We start from the raw sequence: 25,577 nt of genomic DNA, 5'->3' as shown, positions 1-25,577 counted from the left end.
CTGTAAGCTCTTGTGTCACCCCCTCATCCTCATAGACTGTAAGCTCTTGTGTCACCCTCTCATCCTCATAGACTGTAAGCTCTTGTGTCCCCCTCATCCTCATAGACTGTAAGCTCTTGTGTCCCCCCTCATCCTCATAGACTGTAAGCTCTTGTGTCCCCCCTCATCCTCATATACTGTAAGCGCTTGTGTCACCCCCTCATCCTCATAGACTGTAAGCTCTTGTGTCACCCCCTCATCCTCATAGACTGTAAGCTCTTGTGTCACCCCTCATCCTCATAGACTGTAAGCTCTTGTGTCACCCCCTCATCCTCATAGACTGTAAGCTCTTGTGTCCCCCCTCATCCTCATATACTGTAACCTCTTGTGTCCCCCTCATCCTCATAGACTGTAAGCTCTTGTGTCACCTCCTCATCCTCATAGACTGTAAGCTCTTGTCACCCCTCATCCTCATAGACTGTAAGCTCTTGTGTCACCCCTCATCCTCATAGACTGTAAGCCTCTTGTGTCCCCCCTCATCTCATAGACTGTAAGCCTCTTGTGTCACCCCCTCATCCTCATAGACTGTAAGCTCTTGTGTCACCTCCTCATCCTCATAGACTGTAAGCTCTTGTGTCCACCCCTCATCCTCATAGACTGTAAGCTCTTGTGTCACCCCCCTCCCTCATAGACTGTAAGCTCTTGTGTCACCTCCTCATCCTCATAGACTGTAAGCTCTTGTGTCCCCCCTCATCCTCATAGACTGTAAGCTCTTGTGTCACCCCCTCATCCTCATAGACTGTAAGCTCTTGTGTCCCCCCTCATCCTCATAGACTGTAAGCTCTTGTGTCACCCCTCATCCTCATAGACTGTAAGCTCTTGTGTCACCCCCTCATCCTCATAGACTGTAAGCTCTGTGTCACCCCCCTCATCCTCATAGACTGTAAGCTCTTGTGTCACCCCTCATCCTCATAGACTGTAAGCTCTTGTGTCCCCCCTCATCCTCATAGACTGTAAGCTCTTGTGTCACCCCTCATCCTCATAGACTGTAAGCTCTTGTGTCCCCCCTCATCCTCATAGACTGTGACCCCTTTAAATTGAATGAAATATTCTTTTTTCATGTCTTGCCCTGTCTGGACGGATCACTATTCTCTGTTCTCAAATATCACATTAAAAATGGCCAAGCAGCATCTGTTATCAGAGGATTGTACCCGCACCCGGGGGATTATGTGTCCTACTCGTTACCACCAATGACACTTGGAATGCGTTGGCTTGGATACACACAGTGTCTCGTGAAAGTAGATACACCCTTCACATTTTGGGAATATTTTATAATATGTTTCATGGGATGACGTTGAAGACCTGAACCTGTGATACAATGTATCAGCAGCAGGGGGTAGCGTTTTTTAACCGTGACTTTGTTCATCCCATTATAGTCTATGCAGGGACGTAAGGAACCGTCCTTCTTGGTGACAAAGAAGAACCCTGCGCCAGCTGGAGAGGAGGACTTGCGTATGAAACCCCTCTGCAGGTTCTCCATGATGTACTCGGACATGGCAGCCGTCTGAGGAACAGAAAGAGGATAGACACGGCCCCTGGGAAGAGAGGCACCTGGTAGGAGGTCTGCAGGGCAATCATAGGCCCCAACGCAGGATCTCACCAGTTTTCCAGTTGAGGACCAGTGCATGGAGTTGCAGCCATGGAAGTCCCAGGAGAAGAGATGATGTGGAGCGTGGCAGGACATAGAAGACCAGTCTTTCATTGTCTAGGGCTCCAAAGATGGATAAGCTCAGTGCGGTATCGGATCAGAGAGAAGCTGTCAGCTGATGTAGGAGATAACAAGAGGTCCAAAAATGCTGAGGCTTGCACAGGAGCGCTGGTACCGACACCGAGAAGCAGAACAGTCAAGCGTGGAGAAGCTGAATTCACACCCAGGGATGCTTCTGCCAGAAGCCAAAGGTGCTGGCGTTTCCCGGACATTGGGGACGGACTGAACAAGTCCCGATGAGGTGCTTGGGACTGGTAGAGATTTTTTAGACACATCTGGAAGGTTCCCTAGCCATGAGTCGGGCTCTGCCAACCTGCATTGACTCCACTGCAGACTGTGCGGCCGGAGGCTGGAGCGGCTTTTGGAAAACTGGAGCCAAGCGAGGCAGCCGTGGAAGCCGGAGTTGAGGTTGCTTGTGACACAACTTTTCAGCACGCTCCGTGAACCGCATGTCTATCAGTGGCCAGGGTGATGAGACCACTCAGAATAGCCAGAAGGTCTTGGGCAGCCAGTGCCTCTTTGACCCGTGAAGACAGTCCCTTTTTGAAGTTTACTGACTAGGCCGCGTCGTTCCAGGGGAGCTCGGAAGCCAGGGTGTGGAAGTTGACGGCATGTTTGCCCACAGATGATTCTCCTTGGCGCAAGTTCACCAGCGCCGTTTCAGCTGAGGAGGCTCGTGTGGGTTCCTCCAACATGGAGTGGAATTCAGCCACAAAGGTGGTATTGGTAACCCTGACTAGATTGTTTCTGTCCCATAGAGGAGTAGCCCAGGCCAGGGCTTTCCCGGAGAGGAGGCTGAGGATGAATGCCACCTTGGAGCGTTTGGTGACAAACTGAGATGGCAAGTCGGGATGACTGGAGAAGTCGCAGGGGTAGTTGCTGGAACTGCCGTAGGAGTAGTCACAGGAGCCTGATGCTGATGCTGGGAGTCGGGCGGCTGTTGAAGCGCTGCAGCAAATTGGCCCAGTAGCTCTCCTTGAGAAGCAATCTGTTGAGACTGCTGGGCGACAACCCCGGAAAGTTCAGCCAGTAACCGACGTGGCTCCTTGGAAGGGTCCATGGCCGGATCTTACTGTCAGGGCTCTGGGTCTGTGGACCCTTTGGACCACCGAAGGAGATGGTACTAGCCGACACCTGGGACCGAAGTCTAAGTGGCACCTGGTCTTCACCAGAGCCCACCACAAAGCGGGATGGTCTTGCTGCAGAGGGGTGCCACCAGGTTGTTCCACAGGTGCGAATAGCCTGCGGTGGCAGCCAAGGTAGTAGTGCAGTACACAGTCCGAGCCCAGGGTAAAAGGGGGAGAACAGTGCTGGAAGGAACACTGGAACTCACGGCAGGAACACAGGAGCAGGCACACGGCACAGGAACAGACTGGAACACGGAACATGATTAAATGCAGACCCGGAAGTGGCCAGCCAATCACCTGTGCGCTGGCCCTTTAAATCTCAGAGTACCACCACATGCGCACCAGCAGGGACGCTTGCGTGGCCTAGGCCGGACAGGAGCGTGGAGAGGTAAGTCCGGGGCTGTGCCATGGATGTGCCCGCGTCCCGTGACATGGATCGCGGGAGCACCTGTGACAACAGCTCTGATTACTCTCTATGATACTAATAAGCGGTGCCCCTGTGTGACCATGGTCAGATTTCTGTCCATTCGAAGTAAACATAGAAGCTTTAGGAATTGATACTGAAAATATATTTTGAAGTAATATAACTTTTCATTATACAAACAATAACACTCATTTCTCGAAATAAGAGCACCCCCTGAGGATCTCCACCTCCCTGACTGTATATAACCCTTTCATACCCTACCTGAGAGGGCTGGTAGTTTAGTGGGGTAAAACCTGGTGAACGGATCTCTTTAAAAAGTAGCATGAGCTGGACAAGTGAATTGGCAGATGAGAAGATGTTGACCTTGGAGGAAAGTGGAGAAAACCAGCTGTCATATGCAGAGCATTGAGTGCAGAGGACACACCCCAGGTGCACTGAGTGGCAGGAGGTTATACAGCATGGGGGGAGGTGGTTCATTCCCTTAAAAATATTTGGGAAATGAATCCCAACAGAATATTCTTACAGATCATCAACTTGTGGTCAACTATTATATGGTCACACAACCCTAACATGGTCTGAAGGAGACACAATCATCACTCCATTGACTGAAGACGAGTTTATTATTCGGGAAGACAGAAATATATTTGTCATACAAGTCTTGGAAGGTCTAATGAAGGTACAGGCTGATGTTACTTCCACAACCGAAGGTGTGATGATGGTTTTATTCGGGTTTGGGAATTAGAAATGAGATGCGTGTGCAACTAGAAGCTCCGGAAGATCTAGACTCCATGTTATGCAGAGCGGTAGATCGTCAGGGAGTCGTCATGTAACTTGTGGAGGATCTAGTGGATCTGATTGATGTTAGTCTGTTTATATATGTTGGTTGGGAGGTTAAGAATCTAAAGGATCTACTACAGACAGGGGAAAGGATAGATGTTGTTTGAAAAGGAGCAAAGCTGAAGGTTCTACAAAGGATGAGAGTTGGTCTAGAAAAGAGTAAGGAGCATATTGACTAATCATATCTAATACATAGATGCATCACTTTTATTGGGTTGCATCGAAAAACCCAACCCCTTCAAGCAAAGTATAGGATTGGCCATCGGTGTCCAATCAGTGAAGGTCTGAAATGCAGACCTATACACTGGTAATGAGGTTATACAGTGGACAGAGCCTTATGCTTCTGATTCCGATTGTCAAAACCCCAACGACCGAATGCTGATGGCCAATAGGTCTTTATCATCAAAATTTGGCTAGAAAACCCCTTTAATAATTTGCCACAATTTGATTAGTTAATCTGCCCCATGGACTATTTTCATTCCATCTGCTAAGAGTCGGTTTATTGTTTGGGAAGATGGAAATGTAAATGACCACTTGACTACACGTCGGCATCTAAAATTCATGTTTTGGTCATGATCCAAAATTTCACATAAAACGTGGTTTTCCGTTGGCAATTTACTGGTTATCGTACAGAGGGGTGATTGTACCATCCTTCCACTCGATCAGGATCTCAATCGGGACTTGAATATTCCGATGGATGGGCCTTGCCAGTTAAAGGGGATCTCTCAAACAAAGAACCAAGTTTATGGTGAGGCTTGACGTGATTTGGCAACGCCGATAAAAGTTTCCTTTTCCTGTAAAGTAGAATAATTATTAGAGAACATGATTACAACATGGAGAACGTATGAAGATCCAGTCATAAAGTTGGACTTACTTGTTGACACGGACATTCAGTACCAGTATGATCACTCCCAGTAAAAATGTGAAGGGGCTTAGGACCAACATGGCTGTCCTCCATCCGCTGCCTAGGGGAAGAGGAGGAATACCGGATAAAAGAAAGGGCCAAACTTCTATAAAGGGTAACGAAGAACATTACCTACCGTCTTCCTCCAAGATGTAGATTCTTTCAGTCATCCCTTCCCAGGAACTGACAAATCGACCATCACCTGTAAGATGATTAATGTAAGAACCGAATGTGACTTCAACATGGAAATATTCTTACCGACGTAACCATGAGAGATTTTCGGTTTGGTATGTTGGGTCTCTAGTCATTCAGTGGCAGCCCCATTTCTCAGATGGTTCTCATCCACTCTATTGGGCACATTTACTTACCCGGTCCATTCGCGATCCAGCGGATCCGGCTGGGATTTATTAAGGCAGTTCCTCCGACGTCCACCAGGTGGCGCTGCTGCACTGAAGTTCCCTGGAACGCACTGGAATACACCGAGCCGGGCTGAGTGAAGGTAAGTCCAAGCTCCGCAACAGATTATTATTTTTTTTTTTAAATGCGGCGGTTTTTCCGAAACCGTCAGGTTTTCGTTCGGCCACGCCCCCCGATTTCCGTCGCGTGCATGCCAGCGCCGATGCGCCACAATCCGATCGCGTGCGCCAAAATCCCGGGGCAATTCAGGGAAAAATCGTCGCAAATCGGAAATATTCAGGTAACACGTCGGGAAAACGCGAATCGGGCCCTTAGTAAATGACCCGCTATATGTCCATCCATGTGTAGATCTTAATGTAGGGCGGGCTGATCCTCTCACCATGTATATGTAGGTCTGTAACCATTTCTTCTGCTAACATATCTACAGAATCAAACTCTCCCACCAGAGGACCCTCCAGTGCTCCCAGGCTCTAACCCAATAATTGACCTCAGGTGCAGCAGAAGACAATCTAATTTGAAGGCTCGTAGAGTATAATTTTATCGGATGGAACCAAGGAACCTTAGTCTGGCACCGTATATCCTTGCACACTCCATCGCTGATGGCGTTGTATCGGGCTGCCCACTCTGCTATCGCTTCTACCGGCCTTATACATACGGCTCACGTGGAACTTTTAGGACAAATAATGTCTCTGCAACTCACCAATGTCTGTGGTGTGAGCAGGTCCAGGGGTCTGTGTGGCGGTGGGGCTCTCACTTATATAGGGCAGGTGGGGAGAAGTTGTTGTTCCATCTGTATTGTTGCTTAACTTTGCTTTTAAAAGACAAAAAAGAAAAAAATATAAATAATTAACGTTATACGGTACAGATATGCAATTAAAGGGGTTGGCCACTCTTTTACACATGTGCTTTTACTCCCTTAAAGGGGTTTTCCCACGAAAGAAAATTCTCACATTTCTATCCCCTAGATCATTTTAACCCCTTACTTTACAATTTTACTCAGTGTTTTTGCTGTTTTAGCTCCTCTCTCTCCCTCAGCTGCTCAATGCAAAATCCCAGGGTGTGGACGTGGCCTCTCTGAGTAGACACAATGAAGCAGATTTGCTTACCCGGTCCAGTCACAATCCAGCGGCACGTTCTCTGACGCTGATTCGGGTTCTGCTTGGATTCACTAAGGTCGTCCACCAGGTGTCGCTTCTGCGCTGAAGTCCGCCAGAGTTCACCTTCTCCGTCTCGGTGTATGTGAGTGCTATTCTTGCAACACAATTTTTTTTTTTTTAATTCCATGGTTTTTTCGAATCCGTCGGGTTTTCCGACAGCCACGCCCCCCCGATTTCTGTTGCGTGAAAGCCGGCGCCGATGCGCCACAATCCGATCTCGTGCGCCAAAATCCCAGGGCAATTCGGCGCAAATCGGGAAAATTCGGGAAACCGACGAAAATGCGCGATTCGGACCCTTAGTAAATGAGCCCCATTATGACCCATCTAGTTCTGTGGGGTGATAATCTGGTTACATTATCAGGGTACAGGTGTATATGCACTTTCATCTGGCTTCTGTACTAACACACTGACACATAGAGAGAGATAGATGAGACAGATGAGAGATGCATGATGCCTATTACACAGAGGCTGCAGACTGTTACACTGTGAGGTCTTCTACATCTCACAGATATGTGCCTGCCTCCACCCGGATCACTTATCTCCTTGTAGCTTGTAATTTGCAGCCTCTCTCTCCTCCTGACTTCCTGGCAGGATGTGATCAGTGAGAGTCTCTGAGCTCCGTGCAGGGGGCGGGGCTACAGCCACACAACAGAGACAGACAGAAATCTCATCTGCACGATCTCATCCAAGATGGCTGCCACCCGACCCTAAGTCAGAAGTTACTGGGTCTTGTCTAGGGGCAACTGAAATTGTGTACAGCAGGACTGATACAGACAGGTTGGACTATATATCTGTGAAATTCTGCATTTTTGTTAATAACAGAGAATTAGAGAATGTGTTATTTTGTTATCCTGAGTACATATGAGAAACTTGTCTTCGTGGGACGAATACCCCTTTAATAATAATTCCCGAATGTTCATCAAGTGATTCAGCAGTCCTGCTGCTTACTTACTGCAGACTCTACGTGCTTCTTTGTTTACATCTCTGAGCTATCATAGATAGGAGGAGCTGTAGCAAAGTTAAGGCTCACCCCTCCTCCTCCCTTCTCCTTGTAACTGTCAATGAAGGTGGACAGTGGGAAGAGAGACACAGTGGGAAACACTATGAGGACGTGCTGGAGCAGAGGAAGAGAAGAAGCTGTGTATATATGCTGAGGGCATAATGGTGAGAACAGGGAAAGACATGTCTGATGGAAGAGATTTCTTGAAAAGTGTCCAACCCCTTTAATGTCTGTTAGACACAGGTCCTGCCTCTTCCACCCCTGTCTTGTAGCTCTGTCTCTATGGGAATCCTGCAAGAGTAGCTGAGTAGGATTCTCAGCTATTTTTGGGTATCCCACAGTAGTAAATTGAGAAAGAAGCACATGCACAGCCCTCCCTTGACTCAATGGGGCTCATTTACTAAGGGCTCCACGGGCGCATTTCCCTTTGGTTTTCCCAAATGTTTCCGTTTTGCGCCGAATTCTTCTAGGATTTTGGCACACGTAATCGGATTTCAGCGCAATCGCGTCGGCTTTTACGAGACAAAAATGGGGGGGCATGGCTGTCGGACAAGCCGACGGATCCGGAAAAACTGCGGAATTTAAAAAATGAAATGTGTCGCAAGATCATGTACTTACATACACCAGGAAGAAGCAGGTGAACTCCGGCGGACCTCGACGCAGCAGCGACACCTGCAGGAAATTGGACGCACGACCTCAGTGAATTGCAGCAACTCTGAATCCTCGTTGGACAACGCACCGCGGGATCGCTACTGGACCAGGTAAGTAAATGAGCCTCATTGTGGGGACAAAGCAATGATGACATGAATACACACAACTCATGAACAAGTGTTGACAATGGAACTGTTTTGGTGAAAGAGAAGACCCCCTCCCCCTCTTACTTTCATAGTGTATGGTGGTCGCTTCCTCCAGGTCCTTCTTTGTACTCTTCTCGAAGTACAGCGTTGGTGGGAAGCTCCTCGGGGTCTGACCCTCCATACAAATTGGTGAATCCAACCTCGTCTTCCATTTACTGAACTTATCGATTCCGTCCGACATGAAGACTTTCTTGGTCCCCTGTTTGGCCGTCAGATGTAAGTTGTGAGCGTAGAGCGTAAGGTAACCCCTCGGGTCACACGCCCAGGCCTGGTTCCTTCTCTTCTCACATGGTTCTATCTTCAGGGTGTGATGGGAGTGGGATGTCATCACGGTCAGACACTTGTTACTATGGACATTGATGATGGAATTGGTGCTCAGGTCCCAGGTCCAGTACTGATGATGGGAGGTAATCTTACACTTGGCCAGCGAGACTCTGCCGGTGTCTTCAGCAGCGTGGACACACTTCTCCAGCTGGAGGTTTCTTATCATGAAGTTCTGGCCACGTGTGACTGCAGATAAGATACAAAAGGAAACAAAAGTATATACAAGTTTATTCTGACTTCTTACCTATACAGGCAGTCACCAGGTTACGTACAAGATCGCTTCTGTGGGTTTGTACTTAAGTTGAATTTGTATTTAAGTCGAAACTGTATATTTTATAATTGTAGATCCAGACAAAATGTTTTTTTTGCCCCAGTGACAATTGGAGTTTCAAAATTTTTTGCTGTAATGGGACCAAGGATTATGAATAAAGTTTAATTACAGACACTTTACAGCTGATCATTACAGTCTGGGAGTATAGTAACATCCAGAGGTCACCAGAGGTCACAGGGGTCTGTCTGTAACTAGGGGTCGTCTGTAAGTCGGGTGTCCTTAAGTAGGGGACTGCCTGTACTAGTAGTGATGAACGATTTTTTTCTTGATTCCTAAATTTGGCAAAAATCTGCATTTTTTTTTTTTGATGGGGATAAACCTGATTCAAAATAATTAGTAGGAAATGAACAGAATAATTTTTCATTAAAGTTATCTAAGTTTTAGAGGACCAGGGGAGTCGCCTACCAATTTTTAGGACAATTGGAGCAATATTGGTTCGGACCAGTTTGATTCAGACCCAAATAAAATTTTGGGAACTCTCCAGTCCTGAATCATTTCAATGACTAGAGGTAAAATTCAAACTGTACCAGAATCCACCTAGTGGCCCCTATAAAAGTATATTATACATCGGTGTTTATAATGTGTATATTCTGTGTGTGTATATGATGTGTATATACTGAATGAGTGCATATTATATACTGTATGTATATAAGTGTAAGTGTATATATGTATGTGTGTGTATGTGTGTATATATGTATGTGTGTATAAGTGTATATATGTATGTGTGTATATATGTATGTGTGTATAAGTGTGTATATATGTATGTGTGTATAAGTGTGTATAAGTGTGTATATGAGTGTATATATGTATGTGTGTATAAGTGTGTATATGAGTGTATATATGTATGTGTGTATAAGTGTGTATATGAGTGTATATATGTATGTGTGTATAAGTGTGTATATGAGTGTATATATGTATGTGTGTATAAGTGTGTATATGAGTGTATATATGTATGTGTGTATAAGTGTGTATATGAGTGTATATATGTATGTGTGTATAAGTGTGTATATGAGTGTATATATGTATGTGTGTATAAGTGTGTATATGAGTGTATATATGTATGTGTGTATATGAGTGTATATATGTATGTGTGTATAAGTGTGTATATGAGTGTATATATGTATGTGTGTATAAGTGTGTATATGAGTGTATATATGTATGTGTGTATAAGTGTGTATATATGTATGTGTGTATATATGTATGTGTGTATAAGTGTGTATATGAGTGTATATATGTATGTGTGTATAAGTGTGTATATGAGTGTATATATGTATGTGTGTATAAGTGTGTATATGAGTGTATATATGTATGTGTGTATATGAGTGTATATATGTATGTGTGTATAAGTGTGTATATGAGTGTATATATGTATGTGTGTATAAGTGTGTATATGAGTGTATATATGTATGTGTGTATAAGTGTGTATATGAGTGTATATATGTATGTGTGTATAAGTGTGTATATGAGTGTATATATGTATGTGTGTATATGAGTGTATATATGTATGTGTGTATAAGTGTGTATATGAGTGTATATATGTATGTGTGTATAAGTGTGTATATGAGTGTATATATGTATGTGTGTATAAGTGTGTATATATGTATGTGTGTATATATGTATGTGTGTATAAGTGTGTATAAGTGTGTATATGAGTGTATATATGTATGTGTGTATATGAGTGTATATATGTATGTGTGTATAAGTGTGTATATGAATGTATGTGTGTATAAGTGTGTATATGAATGTATGTGTGTATAAGTGTGTATATGAGTGTATATATGGATGTGTGTATAAGTGTGTATATGAATGTATGTGTGTATAAGTGTGTATCAGTGTGTATATGAATGTATGTGTGTATAAGTGTGTATATGAATGTATGTGTGTATAAGTGTGTATATGAGTGTATATATGTATGTGTGTGTATATTAGTGTATATATAGTAAGGCAATTGCTGGAAAGGTCATCAATAGCATCTATATTCCAGCTAGGTTTTTCTCCTATGCTTGGTAAAGGGATGGTCATTGATGATTAATCCAGGTTCTGGGGCTTTGGTAATGGAGCTCACACCTGGGCCAGGGCTTTAGAAACCCAAGCTGCATCATGAGAGCTGTCTCTCTGACCAGAGTTGCACCATGAGAGCTGTCTCTCTGACCCGAGCTGCACCAGGAGAGCTGTCTCTCTGACCAGCGCTAGAGGTGCTGCTGTGAGTGAAACAAGCCTGGAGGTAAAGACATTGGGGGTCATTTACTAAGGGCCCGCTTCGTGTTTCCCCGACGTGTTACCCGAATATTTCCGTTTTGCGCCGATTTTCCCTGTATTGCCCTGGGATTTTGGCGCACGCGATCGGATTGTGGCGCATCGGCGCCGGCATGCACGCGACGGAAATCGGGGGCGTGGCCGAACGAAAACCCGACGGATTCGGAAAAACCGCCGCAGGAATAGGCCGGTGAATTCAGTGCATTCCGGCGGGCCTCGGGGAACTTCAGCGCAGCAGCGCCACCTGGTGGACATCGGAGGAACTGCCTTTGTGAATCGCCGGAAGACCCGAATCCACCGCAGAGAACGCGCTGCTGGATCGCGAATGGACCGGGTAAGTAAATCTGCCCCACTGCTTTTGTTTTGTATCCTTTGCTAGAGAGGGAAAAGCTATTGTCAGACGGGCAGGTCTTTTGTTTTGTATTTTATTTCTGTTAGTTATGAGCCTGTACAAGTTGTAACCACAACTGACAATAAAGACTGGAAGTTAAACCAGTGTTTGGAACTGGGGGTCGGACTCAGCGTCTCTGTGAACTGTCTTGGCTCTCACCAGTGAGCTGAACCCCTACAATATGTATGTGTGTATAAGTGTGTACATATGTATGTGTGTATAAGTGTGTACATATGTATGTGTGTATAAGTGTGTATATATGTATGTGTGTATAAGTGTGTATATATGTATGTGTGTATATATGTATATATGTATGTGTGTATAAGTGTGTACATATGTATGTGTGTATAAGTGTGTACATATGTATGTGTGTATATATGTATATATGTATGTGTGTATAAGTGTGTACATATGTATGTGTGTATAAGTGTGTATATATGTATGTGTGTATATATGTATATATGTATGTGTGTATAAGTGTGTACATATGTATGTGTGTATAAGTGTGTACATATGTATGTGTGTATAAGTGTGTACATATGTATGTGTGTATGAGTGTGTATATATGTATGTGTGTATATATGTATGTGTGTATAAGTGTGTACATATGTATGTGTGTATAAGTGTGTACATATGTATGTGTGTATAAGTGTGTACATATGTATGTGTGTATAAGTGTGTACATATGTATGTGTGTATAAGTGTGTATATATGTATGTGTGTATATATGTATGTGTGTATAAGTGTGTACATATGTATGTGTGTATAAGTGTATACATATGTATGTGTGTATAAGTGTGTATATATGTATGTGTGTATATATGTATATATGTATGTGTGTGTAAGTGTGTATATATGTATGTGTGTATAAGTGTGTATATATGTATGTGTGTATGTGTGTGTATATATGTATGTGTGTATGTGTGTGTATATATGTGTGTATAAGTGTGTATATATGTATGTGTGTATGTGTGTGTATATATGTATGTGTGTATGTGTGTGTATATATGTGTGTATAAGTGTGTATATATGTATGTGTGTATAAGTGTGTATATATGTATGTGTGTATAAGAGTGTATATATGTATGTGTGTATAAGAGTGTATATATGTATGTGTGTATAAGTGTGTATATATGTATGTGTGTATGTGTGTGTATATATGTATGTGTGTGTATATATGTATGTGTGTATAAGTGTGTATATATGTATGTGTGTATAAGAGTGTATATATGTATGTGTGTATAAGAGTGTATATATGTATGTGTGTATAAGAGTGTATATATGTATGTGTGTATAAGAGTGTATATATGTATGTGTGTATAAGTGTGTATATATGTATGTGTGTGTATATATGTATGTGTGTATAAGTGTGTATATATGTATGTGTGTATAAGTGTGTACATATGTATGAGTGTATAAGTGTGTATATATGTATTTGTGTATAAGTGTTTATATATGTATGTGTGTGTATATATGTATGCATCTATGTGTGTATATATGTATGTGTGTTTGTGTGTGTATATATGTATGTGTGTATAAATGTGTATATATGTATGTGTGTATAAGTGTGTATATATGTTTGTGTGTGTATATATGTATGTGTGTGTGTATATGAATGTAGAACTGTGTGTACGTTTATAAATGTGGTTATATATAAGTGGAATATTGTATTGTGTAATTGTATTATTGTATTGTAATTAATTGTAATTGTCTAGCATAATTTGTAATATTGTATAAACATGAGTATACATATATGTATATATTTTGTAATGTAAGTGGGAGGGGGACCCACTAGTTACACCTATGGTGTGTACTTATGTTTTTGTATTACTTGTATACATGGTAAGATATATATATATATGTGTAGTGTATACATTGGCTGCTATAGATAAAAGCAGTAACAAGCCCAGAGGGACGACCATTGTTCTTCAATTTGTAAGAAGGTAAAAACAGTAACATAAAGAAGCCGGACAGGAAATCTCTGCTTCCTTCTCTGGACACATATGGTTTTTCATGATGAAAACTTATCCCTTCTCCAGTTATTATCACTTATTTTATTCCCCCCCCCCCCCCCCAACAGGGATTGTTGCTTGCGGTCAGGATTGTCGGGTCATGTAATTAGGTAATTCACCACCAGGTGGCAGACACATCATTACATCTAGTGATATACAGTGAGTTTATGCAAATGCTTATGCAAATGAGAGCATCATAGAAAATCTCCCATCAGACTCCATCCTGATAAACCCGGGACATTACTCATAGAACCAGGCACCAGGATCTTCTTATATCTGTATCCATGGTCTCCTTCCTTCTAATATCAACTTTTTAAATTATGCTAATGAGTTTGAAGGGCTCTTGGGGCAATAGCAGAGCCCCTCCCTGCTTTAGCTTCCCTGGCTGTTACAATGTGACACATTAAATCTTCTGGAAGGTGAGGGCTCAGCCAACAATAAGGACTGAAGATTAATGTCCATATACAAAAATAAAAAAAAACACAGGAATTGAGGATTTGGATGAGATGGACGACGGCTCACGGCAAGGAGATAATATATAAAAATATCATGTAAAAAACTGAAGAGAAATGTGTAAGAAATTCAAATCCTTTCCAATAGGAAGGCGACAAAGAAAAGAATTTAAATCTCCAGAAGTCACCGAGTGATTAGTTCTGAGCTGCTGAGCACAAACACAGAGACTTTTATATAGACGCCAGGACCCGAGGACAGAAGCCGCTACCATGATATTCATCCTCCGGATCCAGAATATATCAGGGCCAGAGACACAGCGTCCTAACACACTCATCTATTATAGTAGTTATATTCCTGTACATAGGGGGCAGTATTATAGTAGTTATATTCCTGTACATAGGGGGCAGTATTATAGTAGTTATATTCCTGTACATAGGGGTCAGTACTATAGTAGTTATATTCTTGTACATAGGGGGCAGTATTATAGTAGTTATATTCCTGTACATAGGAGGCAGTATTATAGTAGTTATATTCTTGTACATAGGGGGCAGTATTATAGTAGTTATATTCTTGTACATAGGGGGCAGTATTATAGTAGTTATATTCTTGTACATAGGGGGCAGTATTATAGTAGTTATATCCCTGTACATAGGGGGCAGTATTATAGTGGTTATATTCCTGTACATAGGGGGCAGTATTATAGTAGTTACATTCTTGTACATAGGGGGCAGTATTATAGTAGTTATATTCTTGTACATAGGGGGCAGTATTATAGTAGTTATATTCTTGTACATAGGGGGCAGTATTATAGTAGTTATATCCCTGTACATAGGGGGCAGTATTATAGTGGTTATATTCCTGTACATAGGGGGCAGTATTATAGTAGTTATATTCTTGTACATAGGGGGCAGTATTATAGTAGTTATATTCCTGTACATAGGGGGCAGTATTATAGTAGTTATATTCTTGTACATAGGGGGCAGTATTATAGTGGTTATATTCCTGTACATAGGGGGCAGTATTATAGTAGTTATATTCCTGTACATAGGGGGCAGTATTATAGTAGTTATATTCTTGTACATAGGGGGCAGTATTATAGTAGTTATATTCCTGTACATAGGGGGCAGTATTATAGTAGTTATATTCTTGTACATAGGGGGCAGTATTATAGTAGTTATATTCCTGTACATAGGAGGCAGTATTATAGTAGTTATATTCCTGTACATAGGGAGCAGTATTATAGTAGTTATATTCTTGTACATAGGGGGCAGTATTATAGTAGTTATATTCCTGTACATAGGGGGCAGTATTATAGTAGTTATATTCTTGTACATAGGGGGCAGTATTATAGTAGTTATATTCTTGTACATAGGCGGCAGTATTATAGTAGTTATATTCTTGTACATAGGGGGCAGTATTATAGTAGTTATATTCCTGTACATAGGGGGCAGTATTATAGTAGTTATATTCCTGTACATAGGGGGCAGTATTATAGTAGTTATATTCTTGTACATAGGGGGCAGTATTATAGTAGTTATATTCCTGTACATAGGGGGCAGTATTATAGTAGTTATATTCTTGTACATAGGGGGCAGTATTATAGTAGTTATATTCTTGTACATAGGGGGCAGTATTATAGTAGTTATATTCCTGTACATAGGGGGCAGTATTATAGTAGTTATATTCTTGTACATAGGGGGCAGTATTACAGTAGTTATATTCCTGTACATGGGGGCAGTATTATAGTAGTTATATTCTTGTACATAGGGGGCAGTATTATAGTAGTTATATTCTTGTACATAGGGGGCAGTATTATAGTAGTTATATTCTTGTACATAGGGGGCAGTATTATAGTAGTTATATTCTTGTACATAGGGGGCAGTATTATATTAGTTATATTCCTGTACATAGGGGGCATTATTATAGTAGTTATATTCCTGTACATAGGGGGCAGTATTATAGTAGTTATATTCTTGTACATAGGGGGCAGTATTATAGTAGTTATATTCTTGTACATAGGGGGCAGTATTATATTAGTTATATTCCTGTACATAGGGGGCATTATTATAGTAGTTATATTCCTGTACATAGGGGGCAGTATTATAGTAGTTATATTCTTGTACATAGGGGGCAGTATTATAGTAGTTATATTCTTGTACATAGGGGGCAGTATTATAGTAGTTATATTCTTGTACATAGGGGCAGTATTATAGTAGTTATATTCTTGTACATAGGGGGCAGTATTATAGTAGTTATATTCTTGTACATAGGTGGCAGTATTATAGTAGTTATATTCTTGTACATAGGGGGCAGTATTATAGTAGTTATATTCTTGTACATAGGGGCAGTATTATAGTAGTTATATTCTTGTACATAGGGGGCAGTATTATAGTAGTTATATTCTTGTACATAGGGGGCAGTATTATATTAGTTATATTCCTGTACATAGGGGGCATTATTATAGTAGTTATATTCCTGTACATAGGGGGCAGTATTATAGTAGTTATATTCTTGTACATAGGGGGCAGTATTATAGTAGTTATATTCTTGTACATAGGGGGCAGTATTATATTAGTTATATTCCTGTACATAGGGGGCATTATTATAGTAGTTATATTCCTGTACATAGGGGGCATTATTATAGTAGTTATATTCCTGTACATAGGGGGCAGTATTATAGTAGTTATATTCTTGTACATAGGGGGCAGTATTATAGTAGTTATATTCTTGTACATAGGGGGCAGTATTATAGTAGTTATATTCTTGTACATAGGGGCAGTATTATAGTAGTTATATTCTTGTACATAGGGGGCAGTATTATAGTAGTTATATTCTTGTACATAGGTGGCAGTATTATAGTAGTTATATTCTTGTACATAGGGGGCAGTATTATAGTAGTTATATTCTTGTACATAGGTGGCAGTATTATAGTAGTTATATTCCTGTACATAGGAGGCAGTATTATAGTAGTTATATTCTTGTACATAGGGGCAGTATTATAGTAGTTATATTCTTGTACATAGGGGGCAGTATTATAGTAGTTATATTCTTGTACATAGGGGGCAGTATTATAGTAGTTATATTCCTGTACATAGGGGGCAGTATTATAGTAGTTATATTCTTGTACATAGGGGGCAGTATTATAGTAGTTATATTCTTGTACATAGGAGGCAGTATTATAGTAGTTATATTCTTGTACATAGGAGGCAGTATTATAGTAGTTATATTCCTGTACATAGGGGGCAGTATTATAGTAGTTAAATTCTTGTACATAGGGGGCAGTATTATAGTAGTTATATTCTTGTACATAGGGGGCAGTATTATAGTAGTTATATTCTTGTACATAGGAGGCAGTATTATAGTAGTTATATTCTTGTACATAGCGGGTAGAATTATAGTAGTTATATCCTTGTACATAGGGGGCAGTATTATAGTAGTTATATTCCTGTACATAGGGGGCAGTATTATAGTAGTTATTTTCTTGTACATAGGGGCAGTATTATAGTAGTTATATTCTTGTACATAGGGGGCAGTATTATAGTAGTTATATTCCTGTACATAGGGGGCAGTATTATAGTAGTTATATTCCTGTACATAGGGGGCAGTATTATAGTAGTTATATCCCTATACATAGGGGGCAGTATTATAGTAGTTATATTCTTGTACATAGGGGGCAGTATTATAGTAGTTATATTCTTGTACATAGGGGGCAGTATTATAGTAGTTATATTCTTGTACATAGGGGGCAGTATTATAGTAGTTATATTCTTGTACATAGGGGCAGTATTATAGTAGTTATATTCTTGTACATAGGGGGCAGTATTATAGTAGTTATATTCCTGTACATAGGGGGCAGTATTATAGGAGTTATATTCTTGTACATAGGGGGCAGTATTATAGTAGTTATATTCTTGTACATAGGGGGCAGTATTATAGTAGTTATATTCTTGTACATAGGGGGCAGTATTATAGTAGTTATATTCTTGTACATAGGGGCAGTATTATAGTAGTTATAGTCTTGTACATAGGGGCAGTATTATAGTAGTTATATTCTTGTACATAGGGGGCAGTATTATAGTAGTTATATTCTTGTACATAGGGGGCAGTATTATAGTAGTTATATTCTTGTACATAGGGGGCAGTATTATAGTAGTTATATTCTTGTACATAGGGGGCAGTATTATAGTAGTTATATTCTTGTACATAGGGGGCAGTATTATAGTAGTTATATTCTTGTACATAGGGGGCAGTATTATAGTAGTTATATTCTTGTACATAGGGGGCAGTATTATAGTAGTTATATTCTTGTACATAGGGGGCAGTATTATAGTAGTTATATTCTTGTACATAGGGGGCAGTATTATAGTAGTTATATTCTTGTACATAGGGGGCAGTATTATAGTAGTTATATTCTTGTACATAGGGGGCAGTATTATAGTAGTTATATTCTTGTACATAGGGGGCAGTATTATAGTAGTTATATTCTTGTACATAGGGGGCAGTATTATAGTAGTTATATTCTTGTACATAGGGGCAGTATTATAGTAGTTATATTCCTGTACATAGGGGGCAGTATTATAGTAGTTATATTCCTGTACACAGGGGGCAGTATTATAGTAGTTATATTCCTGTACATAGGGGGCAGTATTATAGTAGTTATATTCCTGTACATAGGGGGCAGTATTATAGTAGTTATATTCCTGTACATAGGGGACAGTATTATAGTAGTTATATTCTTGTACATAGGGGGCAGTATTATAGTATATAGCATGAAACAAAAAAAAAAGGGGAAAAACACCGGCTCACCCGTACCAACGGTGTTCGTGATAAGTCCGTACTCCAATTCACGGCAGGTGCTTCGGAAACTGGCCTCCGTCCACAGGCCCAACAAACACGAAGAGAGAAAACAGGTTCGGATCCAGCACTTAATGCCAAACACGGAGACGGTCCAATGTAGAAAATTGATCCTTTATTGAAGATAAAATCAAGCGGACACACGAAGCTGAATGTAAGGGATCAACGCGTTTCGGCAAGGACTGCCTTATTCATGATCTGGTGTATACAATAGAACATGATACTTTTAAAATACCCGCTTCATGACCTCACGAATCAGGTGACCCATATGGGAGGGGTTGCACACGTGGAGATAATGAGAAACATGTCAATCATGAAGTCATGTGATCCACGGTGTCGGCCCTCATGCACCTGAGATCGTGGGGTAGAAGAAATCCGGAAATAAAACAATGTAAGTATTACAATATAACAGAAGGGACTCAAAACGTGGCATGACAGATGATATGTTAGATTCATCAAAATATAATAATGTAGAAGAATTGGTAAAACATAAGCAATTGGTAAAACATAAGCAATAGGTAAGTTTCTATGATACTCCTTGGAGGAAAACGCAAGTACAGATATCGCAATGATATGAGTCGTTGTTCACATTATTAAGTTAAAGAAAATATGAAATGTGGACAAGTGCAGTAACATGAGTTGCATCAAATAGCATCTATGAAGAAACAAAATATAAACAGAAGGTAAGTCTCCGAAGTAATCGTTAAATAGGGTATATATGAAATACTACAATGGCATAACATCTATAAAGAGGCTGCGATGACATAGCATCTATAGAGAAGCAGAATATAGTCATCAGGTAAAACTCCGTGGTAATCGGAGAATAAATTCACTTATGAACACGCATATGAAGATACATATGAAACACTTCAATGACACAAATTAATGTTTTCAGAAAACACATAATGTATAGATACTGTGATGGCAAAAGTTATTCAGAAAAAGATATACATATACATAAACCGGTATCAAAGTTAAAGACTAGTCACTAAAGGGGAAGAGGATGTTATTAGTATGTTAATATAATGTCAGATCTCTTGTTTAAACCTGGTTGGCGACTGGCTAGGGTGAACATCCAAAAAGTCTCTCGATTGAGAAGTTTTCGTTTAATATCTCCCCCTCTGATGGGTTGGTATACTCTCTCTATGCCAGTCCAAGAAAAGCCATCGGTACGTTTATTGTGGCAATCTCTAAAATGCTTAGAAATATAAGTAACAATTCTATAAACATTTCTTCTATCGGATAGATGCCTACGTATCCTAATCTTTAAAGGGCCAGCTGTGTGTCCTACGTATTGCTTATTGCATTTCAAACAAGAGGCTACATAGATAACATTAGAGGTATTACAGTTGATATAAGATTTAATGTTATGACATGTGCCTGTGTTCATGGATGTAACAGTGTCTCCTGTTTTGATGTAATCACAAGCTATACACTGTTTGTGTCCACATCTGAAATTACCTTTATATTTAAGCCAAGTGGATTTTTTCTTATCCTCACTAAGAAAGAGACTTGGGGAAAGACTGTTACCCAGAGTGGGAGCTCGTCTAGCGATATATTTAATTCCAGGGGATATGATTTCTCGTAAAATAAGGTCTTGGAGAAGCATCGGAATGAATTTTTTGATGATATTTGTTATTTGGGGATATTGATTGCTATATGATGTAATAAATGGCCCCATTTGTTTCCCTACTTCTTTGATGTTTTTCTTTCTGTTCATATCCAATAGTGTCTTTTGTGAAATATTATTGATTTTTTTAGCCGCTATGGCTATGTCTTTGTTCTTTTATCGACGGGTTCTTAGTCGTTGACCTAAACTTTGCCTCTCCAACGTGAAATCCTGATCTAATGTACAATTTCTGCGAAGTCTTACCATTTCCCCATAAGGGATATTTCTAATCACATGTTGGGGATGACACGAAGTAGCTAAAAGGGTGGTATTCCCTGAAATTTTCTTTCTAAAAGGTTTGACTAGTACTCTATCACCTGTGCCCATGAGAGTAATGTCCAAAAAATTAATTGAATCTCCCCCAAACTCTGAGGTAAATTTTAAATTCATTTCATTATCATTCAGGTAGTTTACAAACTCAATGAACCTATCCTTTGAATCTCTCCAAACCCATATCAAATCGTCGATAAATCTACCGAACCATACAATAGATTGGGAGTGTGGGTTGGTGTCTGAAAAGATGTAGGACTCCTCCCATTGGGACATATAGATATTCGCAAGGGAGGGGGAAAACTTGGCCCCCATAGGGGCCCCCTCCACTTGCAAATAAAACATACGATCGAAAATAAAGAAATTATTTTTTAGTAGAAATTCGGTAGCCATCAGAAGAAATGTTTTCAGATGTTCATCATATGTACTGTATATGTCTAGATGTCTTTTTAAAAGGCTCAAGCCCATTGAATGAGGGATAGAGGAGTATAGTGCAGCCACATCACATGTGGCCCAGCTATACTCCTGTTTCCACTCAAAATTGTCCATAGTATATATAATGTGCTTCGTATCTTGGATGAAGCTGGGAGTGACATGTGTGAGGGGTTGGAGGTACATGTCAAGCCATTCGCCTAATCTCTCTCCTAGGCTTCCAATACCAGCTACAATTGGTAAAGAGTGGAAAATCGCTGTAACTGGATGTTCTACAAATAGATATTCCTCCAACCTATGTGTCAAAATGCCCATATGTACCCCTTCTTTTAGAAGCCGTTTAAGCTCTAATTGGCTACCCTGTGTGGGATCTCCGTTTAGTTGTTTATAGGTGGTTTGGTCTTGTAACATCGTTATATTCAGTTGTTTATACAAAGAGGAGTTAAGGACAACCACCGCCCCACCTTTATCCGCATTCCTAATAGTAATATCAGTATTACTCTTAAGGTTTCTAAGAGCTAAAAATTCGTTTTTGGATAAATTATGATGAGAGTGTGTCCGCTGAGTTTCTATTTTATTGTGTAGTTTAATTAACTCGCCCTCCACAATCTCCTGGAATCTATCCAGTATGGGTGGACGTGAACCCACTGGATAAAAATTGGGATTTTTGATAGGGAAATTTTTGTTAACAATATTGCTAGCTTCAGATCCACCACACATTAGAGCCCGCATACACAAAATATCACATTGTTCAGAAAAATTGGTATGTAAACTAGGTAAAGACAATTCAGTAATGTAATCATTAGATACAACTTCCTGCATACAAGTATTTACTTCTTCTAGGCTAGTATCAAAAAAATGTTTCTTAACTGTAATGTTTCTAGCAAGTTTGTTTACATCAAGTATCGTTTTGAATAGATCAAAATTGCATGTTGGGGAAAAATTGAGTCCTTTTTTTCCCCACACAGGGTAGCCAATTAGAGCTTAAACGGCTTCTAAAAGAAGGGGTACATATGGGCATTTTGACACATAGGTTGGAGGAATATCTATTTGTAGAACATCCAGTTACAGCGATTTTCCACTCTTTACCAATTGTAGCTGGTATTGGAAGCCTAGGAGAGAGATTAGGCGAATGGCTTGACATGTACCTCCAACCCCTCACACATGTCACTCCCAGCTTCATCCAAGATACGAAGCACATTATATATACTATGGACAATTTTGAGTGGAAACAGGAGTATAGCTGGGCCACATGTGATGTGGCTGCACTATACTCCTCTATCCCTCATTCAATGGGCTTGAGCCTTTTAAAAAGACATCTAGACATATACAGTACATATGATGAACATCTGAAAACATTTCTTCTGATGGCTACCGAATTTCTACTAAAAAATAATTTCTTTATTTTCGATCGTATGTTTTATTTGCAAGTGGAGGGGGCCCCTATGGGGGCCAAGTTTTCCCCCTCCCTTGCGAATATCTATATGTCCCAATGGGAGGAGTCCTACATCTTTTCAGACACCAACCCACACTCCCAATCTATTGTATGGTTCGGTAGATTTATCGACGATTTGATATGGGTTTGGAGAGATTCAAAGGATAGGTTCATTGAGTTTGTAAACTACCTGAATGATAATGAAATGAATTTAAAATTTACCTCAGAGTTTGGGGGAGATTCAATTAATTTTTTGGACATTACTCTCATGGGCACAGGTGATAGAGTACTAGTCAAACCTTTTAGAAAGAAAATTTCAGGGAATACCACCCTTTTAGCTACTTCGTGTCATCCCCAACATGTGATTAGAAATATCCCTTATGGGGAAATGGTAAGACTTCGCAGAAATTGTACATTAGATCAGGATTTCACGTTGGAGAGGCAAAGTTTAGGTCAACGACTAAGAACCCGTCGATAAAAGAACAAAGACATAGCCATAGCGGCTAAAAAAATCAATAATATTTCACAAAAGACACTATTGGATATGAACAGAAAGAAAAACATCAAAGAAGTAGGGAAACAAATGGGGCCATTTATTACATCATATAGCAATCAATATCCCCAAATAACAAATATCATCAAAAAATTCATTCCGATGCTTCTCCAAGACCTTATTTTACGAGAAATCATATCCCCTGGAATTAAATATATCGCTAGACGAGCTCCCACTCTGGGTAACAGTCTTTCCCCAAGTCTCTTTCTTAGTGAGGATAAGAAAAAACCTACTTGGCTTAAATATAAAGGTAATTTCAGATGTGGACACAAACAGTGCATAGCTTGTGATTACATCAAAACAGGAGACACTGTTACATCCATGAACACAGGCACATGTCATAACATTAAATCTTATATCAACTGTAATACCTCTAATGTTATCTATGTAGCCTCTTGTTTGAAATGCAATAAGCAATACGTAGGACACACAGCTGGCCCTTTAAAGATTAGGATACGTAGGCATCTATCCGATATAAGTAACAATTCTATAAACATTTCTTCTATTTCTAAGCATTTTAGAGATTGCCATAATAAACGCACTGATGGCTTTTCTTGGACTGGCATAGAGAGAGTATACCAACCCATCAGAGGGGGAGATATTAAACGAAAACTTCTCAATCGAGAGACTTTTTGGATGTTCACCCTAGCCAGTCGCCAACCAGAGGGTTTAAACAAGAGATCTGACATTATATTAACATACTAATAACATCCTCTTCCCCTTTAGTGACTAGTCTTTAACTTTGATACCGGTTTATGTATATGTATATCTTTTTCTGAATAACTTTTGCCATCACAGTATCTATACATTATGTGTTTTCTGAAAACATTAATTTGTGTCATTGAAGTGTTTCATATGTATCTTCATATGCGTGTTCATAAGTGAATTTATTCTCCGATTACCACGGAGTTTTACCTGATGACTATATTCTGCTTCTCTATAGATGCTATGTCATCGCAGCCTCTTTATAGATGTTATGCCATTGTAGTATTTCATATATACCCTATTTAACGATTACTTCGGAGACTTACCTTCTGTTTATATTTTGTTTCTTCATAGATGCTATTTGATGCAACTCATGTTACTGCACTTGTCCACATTTCATATTTTCTTTAACTTAATAATGTGAACAACGACTCATATCATTGCGATATCTGTACTTGCGTTTTCCTCCAAGGAGTATCATAGAAACTTACCTATTGCTTATGTTTTACCAATTCTTCTACATTATTATATTTTGATGAATCTAACATATCATCTGTCATGCCACGTTTTGAGTCCCTTCTGTTATATTGTAATACTTACATTGTTTTATTTCCGGATTTCTTCTACCCCACGATCTCAGGTGCATGAGGGCCGACACCGTGGATCACATGACTTCATGATTGACATGTTTCTCATTATCTCCACGTGTGCAACCCCTCCCATATGGGTCACCTGATTCGTGAGGTCATGAAGCGGGTATTTTAAAAGTATCATGTTCTATTGTATACACCAGATCATGAATAAGGCAGTCCTTGCCGAAACGCGTTGATCCCTTACATTCAGCTTCGTGTGTCCGCTTGATTTTATCTTCAATAAAGGATCAATTTTCTACATTGGACCGTCTCCGTGTTTGGCATTGAGTGCTGGATCCGAACCTGTTTTCTCTCTTCGTGTTTATTGGGCCTGTGGACGGAGGCCAGTTTCCGAAGCACCTGCCGTGAATTGGAGTACGGACTTATCACGAACACCGTTGGTACGGGTGAGCCGGCGTTTTTCCTTTTTTTTTGTTTCATGCTATACAGTATTATAGTAGTTATATCCTTGTACATAGGGGGCAGTATTATAGTAGTTATATCCCTGTACATGGGGGGCAGTATTATAGTAGTTATATTCCTGTACATAGGGGGCAGTATTATAGTAGTTATATTCCTGTACATAGGGGGCAGTATTATAGTAGTTATATTCCTGTACATGGGGGGCAGTATTATAGTAGTTATATTCCTGTACATGGGGGGCAGTATTATAGTAGTTATATTCCTGTACATAGGGGGCAGTATTATAGTAGTTATATTATTGTACATAGGGGCAGTATTATAGTAGTTATATTCCTGTACATAGGGGGCAGTATTATAGTAGTTATAT

At 40.2% G+C, this 25,577-nt stretch overlaps 1 protein-coding gene across 1 annotated transcript in view; it reads right to left on the bottom strand.

The window, feature by feature from the left end:
* Positions 1-4,805: 4,805 nt before the first annotated feature.
* LOC140085346 (uncharacterized) overlaps positions 4,806-25,577 on the bottom strand; it is a 96,856-nt gene continuing 76,084 nt past the window's right edge. The window contains exons 3-7 of the mRNA XM_072126523.1: positions 8,495-8,980; positions 6,157-6,267; positions 5,176-5,241; positions 5,010-5,100; positions 4,806-4,929 (exon numbers count right to left, since the gene is read on the bottom strand). Of these exons, the coding sequence (XP_071982624.1) occupies positions 4,806-4,929; positions 5,010-5,100; positions 5,176-5,241; positions 6,157-6,267; positions 8,495-8,980 (878 nt within the window). The remainder of the gene's footprint in view (positions 4,930-5,009; positions 5,101-5,175; positions 5,242-6,156; positions 6,268-8,494; positions 8,981-25,577) is intronic.

The sequence above is a fragment of the Engystomops pustulosus genome, chromosome 1, assembly GCF_040894005.1.
Source record: "Engystomops pustulosus chromosome 1, aEngPut4.maternal, whole genome shotgun sequence".
Taxonomy (NCBI): domain Eukaryota; kingdom Metazoa; phylum Chordata; class Amphibia; order Anura; family Leptodactylidae; genus Engystomops; species Engystomops pustulosus.
The sequence above is the reverse complement of the archived record's forward strand: the minus strand, read 5'-3'. Positions and strand labels throughout refer to the sequence as shown.